The 20,655-nt window shown below is 52.0% G+C and overlaps 1 protein-coding gene and 1 pseudogene across 1 annotated transcript in view; one reads left to right on the top strand and one right to left on the bottom strand.

The window, feature by feature from the left end:
- Window positions 1–14,095: 14,095 nt before the first annotated feature.
- LOC105105621 (uncharacterized) lies at window positions 14,096–18,037 on the top strand (annotated as a pseudogene).
- A 2,186-nt stretch (window positions 18,038–20,223) lies between these two features.
- DYNC1H1 (dynein cytoplasmic 1 heavy chain 1) overlaps window positions 20,224–20,655 on the bottom strand; it is a 61,293-nt gene continuing 60,861 nt past the window's right edge. The window contains exon 78 of the mRNA XM_031454326.2: window positions 20,224–20,576. Coding sequence (XP_031310186.2) covers window positions 20,448–20,576 — 129 coding nt within the window. The 3' untranslated portion in view covers window positions 20,224–20,447. The remainder of the gene's footprint in view (window positions 20,577–20,655) is intronic.

Here is a 20,655-nt window from a genome sequence, read left to right as displayed (position 1 = left end):
CCTGGTAACTCTGCTGCCAGGGACTGGCCCACAAAGACCCCCAGCCCCATGGAGGGGAAGTCGGGCTAGAGGTCACACGAGCACGTGGGCAATGACATTCCGCCCGAGTCCCGCAGTCAGTCCCCTCCTGACCAGATGTGGCAGTGAGTGTTGAGCAGTAGAGATGGGTGCGGTGCAGGCGGGAAAAGCCTTTATTCACAGATGACATGGTTGTGAGGACAACCGGAAAGGAGTCTGCAGAACCAGTCCAAGAATACATCAGTTTAGCAAGGTCCTAGGTTAGGAGATCAAAACATGAAATCCAGTCGAAAGTTTGCGATTTCAACAGACAATACTCATTCATCTTCAAAAGTTAATTCATAGTAGCATACTAGATAGAAATTTTACAAGAGGTTTTGCAAGACCTGCATGCTGAGAACTAAACGTTGCTGAGAGAAATCACACCTGGGGAAAGGGGGAGAGAGTGGAGGAATCCAGACAGAAAAAGCTACTTCTACACGATTTCATTTTCATAAAATTCTAGAAAAGGTACAGCTATGACAATGGAAAGCAGGTCAGCAGGTTGCCTGGGGCCAGGAGTCCTACTGGGGAGACCCACTGCAGAGGGGCAGGAGGGAACTTCTGGGGCCCACGGAAGAGCCCTGAAACTTGGGGTGATGGCAGCCACTGCTGTATCTCTGTATTAAAAGTCATCAAGCTTTGAATACACAAGATGGGTGACTTCCATGGTGTGCTGTGCATGAACAGCAAATGAAAAAACAAAAGCAGAAATCTAGAAGGCAGTCTGCTGGCATTCAAAAGTGACCTTGAGGAAGGTGCTGTGCATCTAGTAAATTAGAGCTAATGATAGCTTAAAAGCTTGTTCTGGCGTTTTCAAGATGGTGGGCCTAGCAGGTGCCTGGCATTTAATGGGTGCTCGTAACTGAGGTTGTACTTCCAAGGACTCACTTCTCAGGGGGGCCTTGCCTCCTACCCTGTGAGGTTGCCTTACTCTGGCTCACGCCCACCAAGTGTTCCTCTGGAGCGTAATCTCCTGCAAGCCCCAGCCTAGGACTCGCTCCCTCTGGAAGTTTTTCTAGATCGCTTCTGCCCTCACTGTCTCTCGGTCCTCAAACTTTCAGTAATTCCTACCAAGCACGTATCCGTCAAGTTTTTATTGAACGCTAATGAAGAACCAGCCCGGTACTGTTCCATGGGCCGCACAGATGAAGTGCATCACTGGGGAAGCCAAACCAGCTCTGGCCCTGAGAGTGAAGGCCAGGAAGGCCCTACCTGAGGCATAAGCACAGAGCGGGGAGGGGGCTCACCCGGCCGGGCAGGCCGGGAACGCTCCAGAGAGGAGGTGACTGCTCATACAAAGGTGAACTCATTTCAGCCAAGAAGTGGGGAGGCTTCCCAGGGTAGGGTGGGCTTGCGATCCTCGATGCACGTGACCTGGGGAGGGTGGGGGCGTCTGAGTGAGGAGGGAAAGCCAGAGGGGGATCCTTGCTAGTTGTGTGTGCCCTGGACATTAGCTGTTAGCCTCAGGCCTGGAGTGGGTCTGTTCAGCAACTCAGCTGTCGGGGGGCAGGGAGGAGCCGTGGTCTGCCACGGGGCTGCTTTTCCAGAATGGGGGGTCCATGCCCGCCCCTTGAGAAATGTCCTTGGGGTTCAGCATCACCATCTCTCACCTTCACACCGGGAGGCTCCTTGTTCCAGCTCATCCGACAGACAGGACAGCAGGAGGGAGCTAGCACGCCGGCTCCCACTGGCTCCTCGCTCCTGCACCCCCACCCCCGCCTCCAAAGGTGGGGGCTTAGGAAGAGCCCACAGGACCAGTCCTGAGTTTCAAGAACAGAGATGTTTGTTTTGTTCACTCATGTATCCCAAATAGCACAGTGTTTGGCACGTGGCAGGCACTCAAATATTTGTTAACAAGTAAGTCTAAGCACTTCCCAGTTTACAAACACGTTAACTTATGGGTTCTTCTTTTATTTTGGAGATTTCCAAAATGCATGCAGCGTAGAGGGAAACAAACAACAGCAGGAGCTGACGAAGACGTGGAGAACGGGAACCCTCATACACAGCTGATGGGAAGGTCTTCAAACGGTGCCATTTTGGAGAAGTCTGGCAGCTCCTGGAAAAGGTAAACTGTGGAATTACCATATGATCTAGCCATGCTGCTCTTCGGTATCTGCCAAGGAGAAATGAAAACATGTGTCCAAAAAAACATATACAGTCAGTCGTCCCTTGGTATCCGTCCCTTGGGGGACTGGTTCCAGGATCCCTGGGGTTACTGACGTATGAGGATGCTCCAGTCCCTAACGTAACGCACCGAGCACAAGTGAGCCCTCTGTATCCTCAGGGCTGACTGTGCACACGTGTTCACAGCAGCGTCATTCATAAAAGCCAGAAAGTGGAAACAAACCAAATGTCCATCAACAGGGGAATGGCTATGTAAAATATGGTATAACTATACAGTGGCATGTTATTTGGAATATTGGATTATTGCCTTAGAAAGGAATGAGGCGCTGATTTATCTACCACAGTATGAACGAACCTGGAAAACTATGTCAAGTCAAAGAAATCTCTTACAGAAAGCCACGTGTTTACTGTGTGACCCCATTTATATGAAACGTCCTGAACAGGCAAATCCATGCACACAGAACATGGATGTGTGGTGGGCCAGGGACTCTGGGGAAGAGCCACGGAGAGTGACTGCTTAATGAGTATAGAATTTCTTTTTGGGGGTGATGTAAGCATTGAAAAAAATTGATTGTGATGGTTGCATAATACTGTGAATATCATAAAAAATCACTGAGCTGCACACTTTCCATGAGTGAGTTGTATCATAGATGAATCATATCTCAAACTGTTATTGGAAAAACGTAGAGGGACTCTGTAGACCCTCCAAAAATTAAACAGTGACCATATGAGCCAGCAGTTCCGCCCGTGGGTATGTGCTCAGGAGGGAAATCAGTGACTCAACGCATTTGTTCACAGCAGAGTCATTCATGTTAACCAAACGGTAGAAACAACCCAGACTCATCAGTGAATTAGTGGATAAACAGACAGAGCCTTTCATGGGCTGTGTCCCAGATGTCCCCTCTCAGAGTTTCACACATCACACAGCAGCTGCTCCGCCCGGGATGATAAAATCTGCACAGCATAGAATTTACCGTTTGAAGTGGGCAGCTCCAGGGCGTTACCTGCATTCAAAGTGTGCAGCCGTCACGCCCCCCGCAGAAACTGCGCCGTGAAGCAGTCACTCGCGAGGATGGTCGGTGTCCCCCTACACCTGGCTAACTCGCCCCGCTGTCCGCCTCGGTTTACATGTCACTTTCTTCGGAAGAGCCCCAGCGGCCTCTCCCGGCGTCTCCTCCCTTTCTTGGTGGCGCTTCTCCCGACTGGCCGGCGATGGTTAGTTTGCGGTCTGTCTCCCTGCCTCTCCGCTGCCTGTAGTCCCCTGAAGGCGGGCAGGTGCCTAGCTCGCTCCGTGCCAGTCCGGTGCGCCGGTGTATTTGTGGAGTGAATGAATCACCGGTACATACCGCTGACACTCTTCCTCTTCCTGTGGGGATGGCGAGTTGTTCAACAATTCTGTATAATTTAGGAAGATGTTGTTCCCTTTTCTAAGCCTGCAAAATATGCTCAAACCTTTGAAAGTGTGATTACAGATCACTCTTCTATAGGAAGGGACATCACTTCTCCTCCTCCAAGGAACATTCAGTGAGTCATGGGGTATTAATAGCACATCAGAATCTGAACAAAAATTCTATGACGCTGGTGCAGCGCCAGGGAGCTCAGCGTATTATCTGCCAAGTGTCTCTGTCTGCGGGGAACATACATCCTCTTCATATAAAAGTCCTTTAAGGCCTCACTCAACACTTGACCAGTGAAAGTTCTAGAGCTTTGAATGTGGTCCAAAAAGCAGTGTGTGTGTGTTTTTTAAATACCAAGCTAAAAAATAACTAACAAATCAGAGTAAAAAAAATGTGATAAATGAGCCACCCATGTTATTTATTTTTTTTAAGGTGGGAAGGTAGTTAGGTTTATTTATTATTATTTTTATTTAATGGAGGTGCTGGGGATTGAACCCAGGACCTTGTGCATGCTAAGCACGTGCTCTACCACTGAGCTGTACCCTCCCCGTCCTCCAGTTCCTCAGTGGAGGTTTTGTGTCCCACTCCTTATTTTTCTGTTCTTTCTTTTTGGCTCTACATATGCCTTATTTTCCTCCTTCTGTTTTCCATTTTAAAGGTGTACACTCATAGACAGAAGCACGTGGAACCCCATGCAACCTCCCTCCGTCCCCCAGCCTTCCTGAAGCACTTTCTGAATTTCATCATATCATTTCATCTGCAAGTATTTCATCTTTTCCTTAACATATCTTTGTAACTCAAACTCAAGGTACTTGGTACTACAACTAAATGCACAATTTAAAACAAAACAGGATGTTCATTCTCACCACTTGTACTCAACACTGTACTGGAGGTTCCAGCCAGGGAAGCTGGTCAGGATAAGAAAATAAATGGCATCCTGATTGGACAGGAAGGAGGAAAAATCACCTCTATTTGTAGATGACATGATCTTGTATATAGAAAACTGTAAGGAACACACACACGCGCGCACACACACACACACACACACACCCCTTGTTAGAACAACAGGTTTGTCAAAGTTTAAGGATACAAGAACAATAAACAAAAATCAACTGTATTTCTATATACTAACAATGAACAATCTAAAAATAAAATAACAATTCTATTTACAATAGCATCAAAAATAATAAAATACTTAGAAATTTTCACAAAAACAAATACAAGACTTGCATACTGAAAAAAAACTACAAAACATTTTTGAAAGAAATTAAAGAAGACCTAATAAAGACATACCATGCTTAGACTGGAAGATGTAATACTGTTAAGACGGCAACATTACCCAAATGGACCTACAGATTCAACACCATCCCGTCAAAATACCAGCTGGCTTTTGTACAGAAATTGACAGGTTTGTCCTAAAATTCACCTGAAAATGCAAGGGACCCAGAAAAGCCAAATGATCTTGAAAAAGAAGGACAAAGTGGGAGAGTCCTCATTTCCTGACTTCAAAAATTACTAAAAAAAATTAGTGCAAATCAAAACCGCAATGAAGTATCACCTCACACCTGTTAGAATGTCCATCATGTAAAAGTCTATAAATAACAAATGTTGGGGAGGATTTGGAGAAAACCCTCCTACACTGTTGGTGGGAATGTAGTTTGGTGCAGCCACTATGGAAAACAGCATGGAGGTTCCTTAGAAAACTAAAAATAGACTTACCATATGATCCAGCAATCCCACTCCTGGGTATATATCTGGAAAAAATGAAAAAACTAATTTGAAAAGATACATGCACCCCAATGTTCATAGCAGCACTATTTACAATAGCCAAGACATGGAAGCAACCCAAGAGCCCATCAACAGATAATTGAGTAAGATGTGGTATATATGCAATATATGCGTGTGTATATATATACACACACACACACATATAATATATATAATGGTATACTATTCAGTCATAAAAATGTGAAATCCTGCCATTTGCAGCAATGTGGATGGACCTAGAGAATTTTATGCTTAGGGAAATAAGTCAAATATTATATAGTACCACTTATATGTGGAATCTAAAAAATACAAATGAATGTATTTACAAAACAGAAACAGACTCACAGGCATGGAAAACAAACTAGTGGCTACCAAAGGGGAGAGAGAAGGGGGAAGGACAAATTGGTGGTGTGGGATTAACAGATACAAACTACTATTGTAAAAATAGATAAGCAACAAGGATTTATTACAGAGCACAAGGAATTATACCCATTATCTTGTAATAATCTGTAATGAAATATAATCTGCAAAAATACTGAATCATCATGCTGTACACCTGAAACTAACACAGTATTATAAATCAACTGTACTTCCATTAAAAATATCAGTGACTGAGAAGCTAATGTGATTTGTGACATATTCATTTGGTAATTCCTTTCATCATTCATTGAAAAAGATATTTTTGAGCAGTTACTGTGCTGTGCACGTAGATTAAAAGTCCCTTGGTTCAAAGTGTGACTGTCTAGTGAGCCACGTAGCAATCAGTAGGCAGCTTTGACCCACGCTGGTCTGGCCTGCTGTGGGAGCCCAGAGGAGCAGCTCCTAACCGAGACTTGGAGGTCAAGGAAGGCTTCCAGGAGGTGGTGTCAAACTAAGACGCACAAATTAAGAAAGCCACTGTGAGTGGTTGGGAAGGGAGGGGATTTGTTATCTTCCTTAATCAGGAAGCGATGGGAGCGGCTGCAGCCGTGGGTGGGGCAGGGGCAGTTCTCAGGTAAGGATGCTGCTGGCGATGAGCATGGGGCTAAAGGGTTTGACGGTCATCCCAGGGCACAGGGGAGTCACTCAAGGTTTTGTGGCAAAACCGTGTCCTTAATGAGGCCTCTTTGCCCGCGAGTGGGGCACGGACGGGGCGTCTAGCGCGGCAGGATCAGAGGAGCTTCGTGACGAGGCCGCAGATGTCGACGGCCTGGGCGTTGGGGCGGGGCGAGCCGCACGCCTGTTGCCAAGGAGATGCCTGTGCCGTCACACAGGCCTGCCCGTCCCTCTCCACTCAGTGGTGATCCCTCTGGGAGCAAAGTGGACATGCCGTTCAGAAGGCAAGTCTGCAGCGACTGTCCTGTGCCCTGCGCAGCCGACGCTCGCATGCCGACCCCAGCTGCTCCGGATGAGCATCGCCGCCGCGCCGGCTTCCCCTGCGCAGGAGTCCCGCGGGCCCCAACTTGAGTAAGAAGACCTCAGGCTCAGGAGCCGGTTCCTCGCTACGCCCAGAGGCTGACTGGGGCGCTGCTCTCCTGGGAGCAGTGGGAGCTGCGGCCCAGCCCCTCCGTCTCGGGCCGGTGGGCGCAGGTGCCCCTCCAGGGGCGCGCGCCCCGCAGGAGGTGCTGCCGCCTGCTTCCCGCCCCCCCCCCCCCCCGCTGTCCAGTGTAAAGCCGCGCGGGCCGGATTAGGACGCGGTGGGCCTCCTCCAGGGAGAAGAGACAGACCCCAGTGGCCAGGAGGGGCGGAGGCAGCCAAGCCCAGACCCCGCGTGGGGTCCCTGCCCTGTGGCAGGAGGACCATGCCAGTCTGGTGGAGGTGGGGGGTGGGGTGGGCTGTGCCCTGAGGGAGTGAAGAGCCCCCACCGTGAGGATGGGCGTGTCCTTGCTTTGCCGTAGGGGGCACCTTGGGTGCCCTGAGGTGTGAGGATGGTGCCCTACTCCCTGGGGCTGGGATCCCTGCCTCACAGAGTCCCCTTTTCTTTCCCCCTTAATGGGGAAACATCTGTTGTCTCTCTCCTGGCTCCAGGAGCCAGGCCTTCAGGGTGGAGAGATCCTGGCGTGAGGTGGGGGCCCATGGGGGAGGTCCCTCCAGTGCCCCCAGCATGAGCGGGTATTGAGAAGGGGCACCCCCAGCCCGTGTCCAAGACAGGGTGGCCTGGGCCAGCTCTGACCACGGTAAGGGCCACCCTCCTTGTCCCTGGGACCGCAAGCAGCCTGTACTTGGGAAGTCTGGACAACGACCCCCACCGCCCCAAACCCACAGGAGAATTCCAGGACACCTGGGAATTAACCTGGCGTTAAATTAACGCCTGCATGCAAAGCTACGTAGTGTATTTCCAAAATAAAATATTCTAAACTGTAGTTTCCTCCAGACAAACTGATTTAAAATAAGAAAATTCGGATGGCCCTGTGCTTTTCTGTGAGTCCCTTCAGGCTGCACAGGAACTCTTCTGTGTTGGTTGTAGAACTTCGTGATCTGATGGAGTCTGAGGCGAGCCCTGGAGCTTTGGAGAGGCTGACCTGCATGTACAAAGTAAAGCGAGACACGGCCACACCTCAAACTCTTTCCCTTTACAGCTTGGTCAACATTGTCTTGACCTGGAGCTGTAAGTTTTGACCTGTTTTTCAGATGGCATTAAAGGACAGGGGATTGAAAAATGGAACGATATATCCACTGTGATTCCTTTTACCTTTATATCTCAGAATAATTGTACCAAAAAGTGTCTGGTCAAAATAACACCAAGTCTGGTATGAAGGTGTCAGTCTTAAAAATTAATACTGGAGAAAAAAAAAAAGAAGAAAGACCCACTCCTCCCACACCTGGTGATTTGTGCATGAAAATGCAGACCATAATGTCCCCCGAAGGGCCTGACCATACACGGGGCAGGACGCACTTCTCTGGACCCTCCGTCATTGTCCTGTGTGCAGTTAGGCATGGGGGATAACAGTCTCCTGACTTCCCTTCAGACTACTGCACTTGAATCATATTTCCTGGGCACCTACCCTGGCCCGGGGACAGGAGTGGAAACGGTGAAGGCAGCCTTGGAAGGTGTCCACATCCAGGACTGTTCCTTGTCAGAGAGAGAGTGTGTGTGTGCACTGCTCAGGGGGTTATCTTTAGAAATTCGGCTGTCAAAGACTCCCTGCTCTCCCGGGTTCCTGGTCCAGGAAATGTGCTCAGATATTTGAAGCTTCAACCAGATCTTAATTTCAAGTGCATAGAAAAAGACTTTGCATCCTGGGAAAGCACAGGCCATTTCCACGCTGCCGACTGGCACCTGAGTAAAGGGAATTGTCTTAGACAGCACTTTTGGAGAAAGAGGAGTTTGAGGCCTCTTTCAGGACAGATTTTATTGTAAGGAAAGGATGACTGTTCTTGAACTAGAACTGTTGGTTAATTGTTGAATATTGTAAAGTGAGAACTTTTTGAATGCGTTTTTCCTTTCAAGTGGGAAGTGCAAAATTGAGTTAAGCACTGACCGAGGCCAGCTTAGAGGTCCCGAGCTCTGAATCCTGAATCCCAGCGTCCCCTGTGCCTAGGTTTGCGAAGCTCCTCTTCTAAAGACCATGTTGCACCTGCTTTGTTCTTTTCTCCAGACCAATGTCCCTCTCTCCCAGCTCCTCTTCTCTCAGAAGCTGGCTCTCTGGACTTCGCCTCCACCTCCTGTCTGCGGTGCCTGCTCCTGGATGCTCCTGGACTCCGGGTAGGAACCCTCAGAGGTGATTCAGTTGGGGACCTGGCTTGTCCCCCCAGGGCCACTTCCCCTGGGGGTGGCATCAGGGGTGGAGTGACCAGGGGCTGGAGCAGGTACAGAGATGGGGAGGAAGCCGCCCCAGTCTCTGGGGCTCTGGACTGTTTCCAGAAGGTCCTGGCCCAATGCCTTTCCTCTTCCTGCCTTGTTGGCAGGCATTTAATTTTTATTATTATAATTTTTTTTTGCTATGATCCAGTGTTTCACTGTTGCATTAAAGCACTCTATTGACAAAGTGAATTTTTTAAATCTTCATTAGGAAAATTTGCCAAGTGTTCAACTGGTAACAGATGTCAAATTACCACGTTGACCCTTTGCCATCTGGCATTTAGTATGTTAACCAGCAAACGCAGAGGGGAGGGTATAGCTCAGCGGTAGTGTGCGTGCTTAGCATGCATGAGGTCCTGGGTTCAATCCTCAGTACTTACATACATTCGTACATGCATACACAAACAAATAAAAATTATATCCCCCACAATCCCCCACAAAACAAAGCAAAAAACCCTCCCAGCAAATGATGCCAGAAGAGGCTAGTGACAGAAACAGCCTCTCATCTTCCATTTGGGCTTTTCCGTCCTCTCCTGAATGACCACAGCTGTGCGAAGCTGCGGGCCTGGTGGGCAGGAGGGAGGGGCTGGGACAGGTCGGAGGGCAGAACCAAGGACGGGCCAGAAGTCGGTTTGCTTCTCCCTCACTTTTCCACTTTAAAACCCCAGGTTGCCAGGCTGTGACTTCTTGACAGCTGTGGGGTCATTCTGTGAAAATGGCCTTTTCCCAGGTGGGCCCTGGGATTGTTTCTGGTTTTTTTTTTTATTCTGACAATATACTCAATATATTTCCTTTTATATTTTTGAAGGATGCATTCTAAAACTCAGATACCGCATTGGAGAGTGATGTCTTTAAAACGTGGACCCACACGTCCACCCAAACTGTCCTCTTCCTTTACTCTCTGTTTCTTACCGGTCAGGGTAGTTCCCGCCATGTTTCGGGAATACCGCCACTTTAAATGATTGAAATTCACGCAGCCAGAGCTGAACTCAGGATAACTTCATGCCTAACCAAGCCTTTTGCCATCCCCCGTGCTTTAGTGTCTGGCCACAGCTTCCCCCGGCCAGGAGGGGTCTCTCCCCTCCCTCACAAAGTTAACAGCACTGTGATCTTCTCTTGCTCTTTTGAAGTGCAGGAGAAAAGATCAGAATTCTTTAGGATCACTTTTCTCCGAGCACCAACCCTTGTACTTAATAGGGTTCCTGCGTTTCCTACGGCTGCGGTGATGAACCACCAGCCTGGGTGGCTTCACACAACAGATTTATCCTCTGGAAGTTTTTAGAGGCCAGAAGTCTGAAGTCCAGGTGTTGGTTAGATGTTCCCTCTGGACTTTGTTCCAGGCCTCTCTCCAGCTTCTGGTGGCTGCTGGACACCTTGGGCTTGTGGTCTCATCACTCCAATCTCTGCTTTCTTTTCACACCACCTGTATGTGTGTGTGTGTGTGTGTGTGTGTGTGTGTTTGCGCAAGCATGTGTGTGTGCGTGCACGCGCGTGTGCGTGTGAAAGCTCTCCTCTTTTAAATTGAAGTCTAGTTGATTTACAATGTTACGTTAGTTTCTGTCATACAGCAAAGCGATTCAGTTATACATATGTATATTCTTTTTCACATTATCTCCCATTATAGTTTATTACAAGAAATTGAATATAGTTCCCTGTGCTCTACAGGAGGACCTTGTTGTTTATTTTATATATAGTAGTGTGTATCTATTAGTCCCAAACTCCTAATTTATCCACCCCTCCACTTCCCCCTCTGGTAACCATACTTTGCTTTCTATGTTTGTGAGTCTGTTTCTGGTTTGTAAATAAGTTCATTTGTGTCATTTTTTTTTAGATTCCACATGTGATATCATATGATATTTGTCTTTCTGTGTCTCACTTCACTTGGTATGATAATTTCTAGGTCCAACCATTTGCTGCAAATGGCATTATTTCATTCATTTTTTTATGGCTGAGTAATATTCCATTGTATAAATATACCATTTCATTGTTATCCAGTCATCCGTCAGTGGACATTTAGGTTGCTTCCATGTCTTGGCTATTGTAAATAGTGCTGCTATGAACATTGAGGTGCATGTGTCTTTTGAATTAGAGTTTCTGTCTTTTCTGGATATATGCCCAGGAGTGGGACTGCTGGATCATATGGTAAGTCTATTTTTAGTTTTTAAGGAACCTCCAAACTGTTCTCCATAGTGACTGCACCAAATTACATTCCCAACAGTGTAGGAGGGTTCCCTTTTCTCCACACCCTCTCCACTATTATTATTTGTGGACTTTTTGATGATGGCCATTCTGACTGGTATAAGGTCTCTCTTTATAAAGACACCTGTCACTGGATGGATTTCGGGTCCACCCTAAATCCAGGGTGATCTCATCTTGGGACCCTTAATTACATCTCAAAGACCCTTTTTCTAAATAGGGTCACAGTCAGGTTCTGGGGTTTAGGTGTGAAACTATATACCCAGGGCCTCCTGGGAGAATTTTGGACAAGACCACATGGCATGCAGACTTCCACCACCGCGTGGATGGGGGACACTCATTTAAAATGTCCTCTCCCAGCGGCTGGGCACCCTGTGGGACGGCTGTTGGGGCTGGTCCTGGGGGGGCCTCCAGGTGTTGGGGGGCTGTGGGGGCTGGTCCTGGAGGGCCTCTGGGTGCAGGGGTGTTGGATTTCTCTGAGGGGTATGGCTCGATTCCAGCTAAGTGTTCACAGCATTGTTCTTGGGTGAGGATGAGGGAGGGCAGGGCTCAGAGCAGGGAGGCCACTTAGGAGGCAGAGATGAGAAAGGCAGGGCCAGGGGAGTGGGGTACATGAGTTCTGGACTCCCCGGGAAGCAGGGTCCGCATGGCTGGTCACTGGACGTGCAGTTTGGAAGAAGGGCAGGGTCAGGTGATGGGAAAGTGTTTTTAGCTTGAGCAATGGGTTGCTCAGAGGTGCCCTCCACGGAGCTGGGAGGACCCCCGTGTGGCTAGTTTTGGGAAGATCAGAGGTTTGATCTTGGACAAGTCAACTTGGAAGAACTCACAGGAGATCCCAGAGGAGGCTGTCGTGGGGGCCTGGAGTGTGGAAACGGGGCCACAGTGGGGAGGGTGGAAGCTTGGGGCCAGATGGCACATGGGTGTGGCTTTATGTGTGTGTGTGTGTGAACACGGATGTTTTGTGCGTGTGCACCTGCATGGGTGTGTGTGCATCTGGATGGGTGTGTGCATGTGTGTACACCTGCATGCGTGTGTGTGCGTGTGTGCATAAGCACATGTGCGTGCATACACAGGTGTGTGTTCTGGGCAGAGGCTGGGCGGGCAGCCAGCACTCAGGGTTAGAGCTTAATGGACAGGACTTGCAGGCGATTTGGTGGCTCTGGGCAGAGCGGTGACTTCTGGACTCTGCTTTAGGGAATGTTCAGACAAACAACAGAAGAGGATCATAATGTTCTCCCAGCTTCAAGGCAGGAAGGCCTTTGTAGACACAGTGCAGCACCCTCATGGCACCTCCAGTGCCCCCTGGAGTTGTCACCTGGGTTAGCTGTAGAGGGCGGGGAATCGGGGAGGGGGTAGCCGCACAGCCCTGGGGGTAAAAGCTATCCAGCTGGTGAGAGAGGGGAGGTGGTTGTAAAGAGGCCAAAAGAGATAAGGTGCAAAGTCAGCCGGTTGCTTGGAGTGACTGAACGGAGACGGGCTGGGCGATTCTGGGGCAGAGAGCCGACCTCTGGGGTGGGAAAGGGGCTGGGGAGCCTCCCAGGCCTGCTTTGACCTTGATCAGGAAGACTGGGTGGCAGGGTGTGGAACCAGGTGACTGCAGTGATAAAAGGCTTGCATTCAGGTGGGTCTCAGTGCATCTGTGCGATGACGAGTTTTTAAAGGAACTTGTAAGGGTCCAGAGGGCGGAGGCAGGAGTCTTGGGTCATTTGGAGTGTTTGCTTGTTTGCTCTGCTCGGCCAGGGGAGGCTGAGATCTGGCCCCGTGGGGCCCAGGAGGTTCCTGGGGTGGCGGCCTGTGTGTGTGTGTGTGTGTGTGAGTTTGTGTAGGGGCGCACAGCCACACAGCAGGGTCTAGGACCCACTTGTGCCCTTGGCTTGTGCCTCTGGGCAAATCTGATGTTCTCAGCCCCAGTTGCCCCAGCTGCAAACTAGCAGACATGCTTAGGCCGTCTGCAAGCTTCTATCTATCTATTGAATTCCTCTCGGCGTTAAAAAGTGGTACCAGACCTACGGGGAGGGACTTCATTTACTTACTGTATATCGTTTAATAGTTTTTTTTAACCACATGCATGAAATGCCTTTTTATTTAAAAAAGTATATGAGAAGTCCTTTAACCTGGTGGGGGAAATGGGGAGGAAAGGGGGAGGGGACCTGCTTCCTCTACTTGTTACAACGTCACTTTTTGTACTTTTATCTAAACTCAGCTGAGAGAGAGTGCTAAGTGCCTCCCAGGCTGTGCTCCTTTGGAAATCAAAATGAGGCAGGTGTGGGCCCATCAGAGGGACTCGGGAGCCAGCTGAGTGGATGGTGCGGTATTTATTACAACCCAAGGGTGAACTGAGCACGTCCACACTGACAGGTGCGGGAGCAAATAAGTCAGGAAGTGGGAGAACCACCCAGGCCGAGGGGCTGACGGGGCTGCCCCCCCCCCCCGAATGCCAGGACAGCTGTGCCCCACCCCCCGGGCGTCAGGACAGCTGTCCCTCCTGCTTGGGGGCTGCGCACAGATGCTTCTTCCCAAGAGGGTGAGTTTGGGGGGAGGGGATAACTCAGCGGTAGAGTGTGTGCTCAGCATGCACAAGATCCTGGGTTCAATCCTCAGTGCCTCTGCTAAAAAATAATAGTAATAATAAATAAATAAGCTAATTATGCCCCCCTCCAAAAAACCAAAGAGGATGAGTTGGAAAGGGAGGGAAGGTGACGGTACAGGGGAGAAGTCTGGCTGGCCCGGCCAGGTGACAGACACGTCACGGTGACAGTGCGGGTCCCCGATGGCCTGCGGTGAGAACGCAGCTCACCACCGGGTCACACTTCCCAAGTCCCTAACCCAAGGCGTTCATGAGAAAAACGCCAGGTAAATCCCAGTCGAGGCACATCTTCCAGAATATTCCTCCCAACTGTCAAGGTCACCAAAAGCAAGGGAAGTCTGAGAAACCCTCGCGGCCAAGAGGAGCTCGAGGAGACGTGAACTAAACGTGACGTGGTGTCCCGGGTGGGATCCTGGGACGGGGACCACGGGAGGGGAAACTGGTGACACCTGAGTTTGCGGACTTCGGTTCCTTCCTAAAAACAACAGCAACAAAAGTGGATTTCTGGTTTTTGCTGGGAACCGTTTTAGCCTTTGAAGCGCTGCTCTGTATGGTGCTTTAGGGTCTGGTTTGTAGCATTTCCTGTGTCTCTGAACTTTGGCCTCAGAACGGGGGTTCCCAGGGGCCCAGGCTGGGAGGCCTGAGTTTACCGGGGGGCCGGCGTGCGGTGGGGACGGGCCGATTCCCAACAGGGAGAGAGGGACGCCCGCGGATCGGAGGGCGCCGGCGGCACGGGGCTGCAGGGAGCTCGGTAGCCTCTCCTCAGCGAGTCGTTCGCTCTGTTTCACTTTGATGGATGGCCTCTCTCTGCTCCCCTGTGGGAACAGGTCTTTTTTCTTTCTTTTTAAATTGTTGAATGTTTTTCACAACCTTGCGCTTCTCAGGAAAACTGAGTTTATGTCATTGTGGGCAAGTCAGTCCCCGGACTCAGCTTAAATTTCTCATCTATTAAAAAACAAAGTAGGGGGAGAACATGGGGGCTGGATCGGGGCACTCCCTGCTCTAATGTTCTAGAACCTTCATGTCAGCGACATGTGACTTTCCCATGAGTGTCTGGGTGCACAGGGGCTTTCCTCAAACTGAAGTATGGGTGGTGTACCATCCTCCCCACCACCAGCAGCCTGTGGCTTTCCTTTTAATTAAAAATTTGAGGTGGGGAGGGTATAGCTCAGTGGTAGGACATGTGCTTAGCATGCATGAGGTCCTGGGTTCAATCCCCAGTTCCTCCATTAAAGTAAAAAATAAAATAAAAAATCCCTAATTATCCCCCACAAAAAATTGTTTTTTTTAAACTGAAACCTCCCTGGATTTCTCTTACTGAGCTACACCTTCCAGTAAAATTCACCCCTTTTGACAGTAGCTCTGACTTTGGACAGATGAACCCGTGGAACAACCATGGAGACAAAACAGCTCCGTGGCTTCAGAAAGTTCCCTCCTGCCCTCGTGTGGTCGGCCCTATCCCGACCCCTTGTCACCACTGGCCTGCGCGTCATCCCTGTGAACCTGTTTTTCACTCACGTGAAAGGTCCGTAAGCAGCTGAGCCACGGCTGGTCTGAAGTCCGGCCGACCCAGCGGCATCCAGGTGGCGTTCAGCGCGGCCAGCAGCCGGGCTGGCTTCCAGAAGGGGCAGAGAAACGCTCCGGAGCCTCAAGGTACCCCTGTGGGTGGGGAGGGGCAGCCTGAGGGGTGGAAGGAGCCAGAGCCCCAGAGTAGACCCCATGTCCCTGAGGGAAGACCCCATGTCCCCGAGGGAAGGACCCATGTCCCTGAAGGCAGAACACTTGCCTGGGCCCGACCCCTCCTTGGAATTAGTCTTCTTGGTGGTTCTTGGTGTCATATCTTTTCTCTTTTCCCAGCTGTGGGTGTTCAAATTCCTGTCCTAATCTTCTAATCTTTTGATTAAAAACAAAACAAGGGTTGTTTTCCTGGCAGCCTGGTGTTGGGGGAGGGTTCTAGAATGTCTGATGCCAGCCCTGGGCTCTTCCCGGGGACCCTGAGCAAGGCCAGACCCCTCCCGGGGCCCCAGCTTCTGCATCTGTGCAGAAGGGTTTGGGGTGGGTAATCTTCTGGCTTTGGGTCCAGAGCAAGGACCAGGAGCTGTGTAGAGCGGGGCCCTCCAGCTCTTCCCGACACGCCGGGGACTGGACCCAGTAGCAGTCTGTCTCCTGGCCGCATTCCTGGCTCTCCCAGGTCTGCATTTCAGTCCTTCAAACCAAGCCCGCGAAGTGGTCCTCGGCCTGTGCCCGGACTTCCTCATCAACACCCACCCCGCAGGCCTGCCACCCGCGAGTATCAGCGAGGGAGGAACCACTGGCCTGGGCTGTGGAGCCCTGACCCTTGCCCTTGAACATGAAGCTGCCGTCCATCCCCCTTCATAGGAAGGATTCTTCAAGCCTCCTTTTGTCCCCCCAGGCCAGTCGCAAGAAGAACCACATGGACTTTGTTGAAGGTACCTGGAGAGAGGTATGTCACAAAATGAGCCAGAAACCGCTCCTGTCTTTGGGGAAAGGCGGGAACCCCCTGAAATCCACGATCCCAGAGGCCAGCCAAGGACAACTGTGCAAGCAGCCCTTTCTAAGGAGAGCCGTCTCAGGCCTGCCCTGTGAGTCTTCTCTGCCCAGCGGTGTTACTATATTTGAGGACAAACTTCACTTTATTGAAGTTGACTGTTTTTCCTTTCAGATGTTTTTTTCTCTTTCAAACTTTTTAAATTAGACAAGACTCAAAGTAGTCTGCCTTAAAGATTGACAAGACCATAGGTTTGCGATGAATCTCAATCAAAATTAAATTCACTCTCACTGGTCACACAGGTGTAGTTAATTCTGGCCTCACGGTGGTTTGAGACACCAGGGACCACTGATGAGCAGGGCCTGCGTGCTGCTCAGTCATTCCACCCAGACCCAGTGAAGAGCTGAGCGGCCAGGCACCCCGGGGTTAGTGAGCACCGACCCTGCCGGCTCGTCTGCAGCGTGAGGCTGGGCGCTGGGGCTTCGGGGCCTCGAAGGATGCTCACTCCTCTGCCAGGGGGGAGGTCACCGGAACAGGTGCCCAGTTCATGGATTCCACCTGTTCTGATATGTATGTGAAATGATTACGGCTGCCTGTAGTGTGTGGTGATCATTTTCACTTTTACCTTCTGGAATAAACGTGTCCACCATCCAAAGAGGAAAAGAGCTCCCTCGGGAGCTTCTCATCCAAGTGAAACGCCCCCAGGGGTCCCTGCTGACTCTGCCCTGGGGTCCTCTCCGTGTGTATGACTGAGGCCGCGGGTCAGCGGGGTGGGAAGTGCCCGGAGGTGCACCCACGTGGAGTCGTGTGGCTCCACCCCACGGCTTGCCAGTCTTCCCGGGGCCCTGTTAGCACTTCTGGAAGGAGCCCCAGCGCAGCTCGGGGTCGCCCATGGTTACCCGGACGTGGTGCTGATGAGCTGCGGGCACTTTAGCTCTCCAGCCAAGCCCCTCAGTCCAAAGCACTGACTCAGGGGTAAAAGAAAGATTATTTGCAGGGCAGATCAGGCAAAATTTGTGTGTCAGTGGTGGATGAGATACGTTACGCACATAAGGGGTGTGTTCTATTTTATTCTTCTGCTGGAGATTGCTGACTGGCTCAGAAGCGCTTTTGTCGTCAGTTCTTAGATCTTACAACGGTGATTCGGAAGACGCCCCCAGTCACTCCTCCTGCAGTTTCAACGACTGCTCTCTGGGTGACGTGAACTGTAACGTGCCTCTGCACGCGCTCACATCCAGGAGTCCAGGGGAAGTGAGCCCCGAAGACCCCCTCTCACCGAACATCCCAGTCCTGGTGCTGCCAGCCGCTGGCTGGGACCCTGCATCCCTGGAGGCCAGCGACGTGGGCCTGCAGCCTGTGGGCACCAGCAGCCTGGAGGCGCAGCGGTGGGCAGCCAGGCTTCCCAGACCCCCAGCGGACTCGAGGATGATGGAGGAGGACCGGGCACCCCCGAGACTGGCAGACACACACCGGGCAGAGCCAGAGTGTCCTGGCCGCCACCCAGGCTCAGGACTGAGGACAGGGGGCCCCAAGCTCTCATTCTCCAAGAGGAAACTGGAACTTTTACTTGCTGAGCCTGAGAGAAATAAGAAAAAGAAGCAGTATGGGGCCTAGCCTGAGGTGAGCGGAACCAGCCTGGCCCTGGGTGTGGGGTGGGTGTTTCCTTGACGGGAGTTGGGGCCTCGGGGGTCGGAACCGAGGCTGATGAACATGAAAAGAAGCTTCAGTGAAACACTTGGCCCCTTTTATATCTCTTTTTAAAGGTTTGAACAACAGAAGTTCACTGTCACCGTTTTGGGAACTGAAAGCCTGAGATTAAGGTGTTGGCAGCAGGCATCTTCAGTGCTGTCTCTGGGTCCCACCTCCCCGGACCCTAGTTTCCGCACTTTCACTAAATATTTGTGTATTTTTGTAAACCTTGACGTGGGGAGTGGGGTGGTTGGGGGCCCGGTGCTCTGTAGCTGACCTGGGTCTTGGCTGTGGTTCTTTCCTGGCCCTCCCCTCCTCCCCTGGCAATTTTCACCCACAGCTGCCTCCAGTGGAGGGGGAGGGTCGAGCTCTCGGGGCTGATGAAAAGACTGTTTTGTAAGAATATTGAAAACAAATGGGCCCCAACTAAACGCGGAGGTGGATGCCAGGCCGAGCGCCGGCTCGGAGCAGAGGGTGCGGTTGTCGGGGGACCCTCCCTGGAGCAGCCCGGGACCTGGCCCTCGCATAGACGCCGTCTCCGCCCCCACAGTCAGTCCTGTGCCCCCCGACGCGGGGTTTCCTGAGCAGGGCGGCCCGGTGGGCAGATCCTGCCATCCTGCCATAGCGTTCCTCTGGGTAACAGCTGAGAACATGGGGCGGGGGGCGGGCTCGCTTTCCTTCTTCCTTCTCACTGAGCCTTTTACAAACTTCCCGGCAGGTAGGCACAGAGCCGAGTCTGGAGCAGAGCCCCTCGCCATGGCCGCCACGCAGGAGCCCGCTGTCCCGAGAGCCAGTAAAGGGGCGTCCACCGAGGAGAGGCGCGCCTGTCCTGTTCCTCACAGCCAGGTGGCTCTTCCAGGGCACTGGGAGGTGGGGGTGGATCAGCTGGCCGGGCGGGTGCTGTCCATGCTCCAGACCTCCTCTGTCCCCCTGCCAGCTCTGCCTGGTGAGGCCCACCATCCACCTGGACCCTCCTGTGGCAGGTGAAGGTGGTCCGACGTGGGTCTGCCTTGGGCCCCACGGACTGAGCTCGCGGTGGGGTGAGGCTGGGGGGCAGCAAGTAGGGGCCTCGGGCCCTCCTCGTGGTCAGCGTGGACCCTCAGCAGGGAGCCTCAGTCCTGGGCCTGCGTTGCCCCCTCCCCTGCCCCGCCACGTGGAAGGCGGTGGGTGAGGGTCTGGCTCCTGCCCTCTGGGCTGAAGCCGACGCCTCCCACTCGGGGGCCCCCGCGTCCTGCCTGGTGGGCTTTCAGGGTTTCCAGGACCGCGTTCCCTCTGCGTCCGGAACTGCTGCCGGGCCCACACAGGGCTCTGCGCCGGGCCCCTCACCTGTGAATGGGGCAGGGGTGGCAAGGTCAGGTGGGGACACGTGCCCACAGGCTTTCTGTGGGCACCCCTCGGCACCCCCAGCTCTCAGCTGAGCGCCTGCAGCCCCGTTCAACACTCCCACTGACTCAAGAAAAGCTAAAAAGCCTTATTTACTGGTTCAGAGAATGACATTTTTCAGTTGAATATGGTTTTGGACTGCTGTCAGGCCACCAAGGGACCCCAGAGGGAACGTCCCAGAACCGGGTGGGAGGAGGCTCTGACCCTAGCTCAGACCCCCAGGATGCCGCGGGAAGCCACTGGAGTCTGGGGTCGGGGGGCAGGGCTTGAACGTCCAGGGCCTCAGGATGTCCTCCTGCTGGTGGCCAAGCTTGGTTCCCAGGCAGCCCCCAGCCCACCAGCAGGATGAACAGGCTTTTATCGCAGGGTCTGTGCCAGTGCCTGGGCCGATCACCCGTCAATCCTAGGAGCTCTTGCGAATTACAGAGAGGCCAGAAACCTGTTTCACGGGAAACAGTTCCGGCACCTCCACCCAGAACAAGTCGTCAGCTGACCAGCCGCCTCTACCTGCCACCACCTCGGGGCCCCTGGGAATGAAGGCGCCAGGGAGGAGGCGGACGGGAGGCACAGAAAGTGCCGCCGGGCTCCACCCTGGGGCAGCAGGGCTGCTGGGTCTGGCCTTGGGGGTGCTGGTCACAGACCCAGGCCGGGCACGTGGCTGCCTCTCTGAATGTGAAGGGTCCCTGGGTTCCTAGCAGGAGCTGGAGCAGAGACAGACGCTGGAGCCAGGTCATGCTTAGTGTTTTATTCATAAAACAAGCCGTGCCATCGACCCGCAAAAACACGTATGGTGTCTCTCCTGTCCCCACCACTCCAACTGCCACACTCCGTCCGGCTTCCTCTGACCTCACACTAAAGACTTTGCTCTGAGAAGTCCATACCTTCCAACATTTAATAATAAACATGTGTTAAATATCAAGTTGTACTGTTACAGAAAGGGGGCGGGGACGTGCTTCACTCCGTGCAGAGGACGGCGACGCCACGCTCGTAGAAGCTGCGCGGGTCTTCCTTGGTGGCGATCTCAAAGTCCACTGTGAAGATGAGGTCTGCCCGCGTGAAGTTCAGGTAGACAGGAAGGGTGACCTGCGAGGAAAGGGCAGACGGCCTATGGATGGAGGGAAAGGTGGCCCTGGCGACAGAGGGGAACGGATGGCTTCTCGGG

This window comes from Camelus dromedarius, chromosome 5, assembly GCF_036321535.1.
Source record: "Camelus dromedarius isolate mCamDro1 chromosome 5, mCamDro1.pat, whole genome shotgun sequence".
In the NCBI taxonomy this organism is placed as follows: domain Eukaryota; kingdom Metazoa; phylum Chordata; class Mammalia; order Artiodactyla; family Camelidae; genus Camelus; species Camelus dromedarius.
The sequence above is the reverse complement of the archived record's forward strand: the minus strand, read 5'-3'. Positions and strand labels throughout refer to the sequence as shown.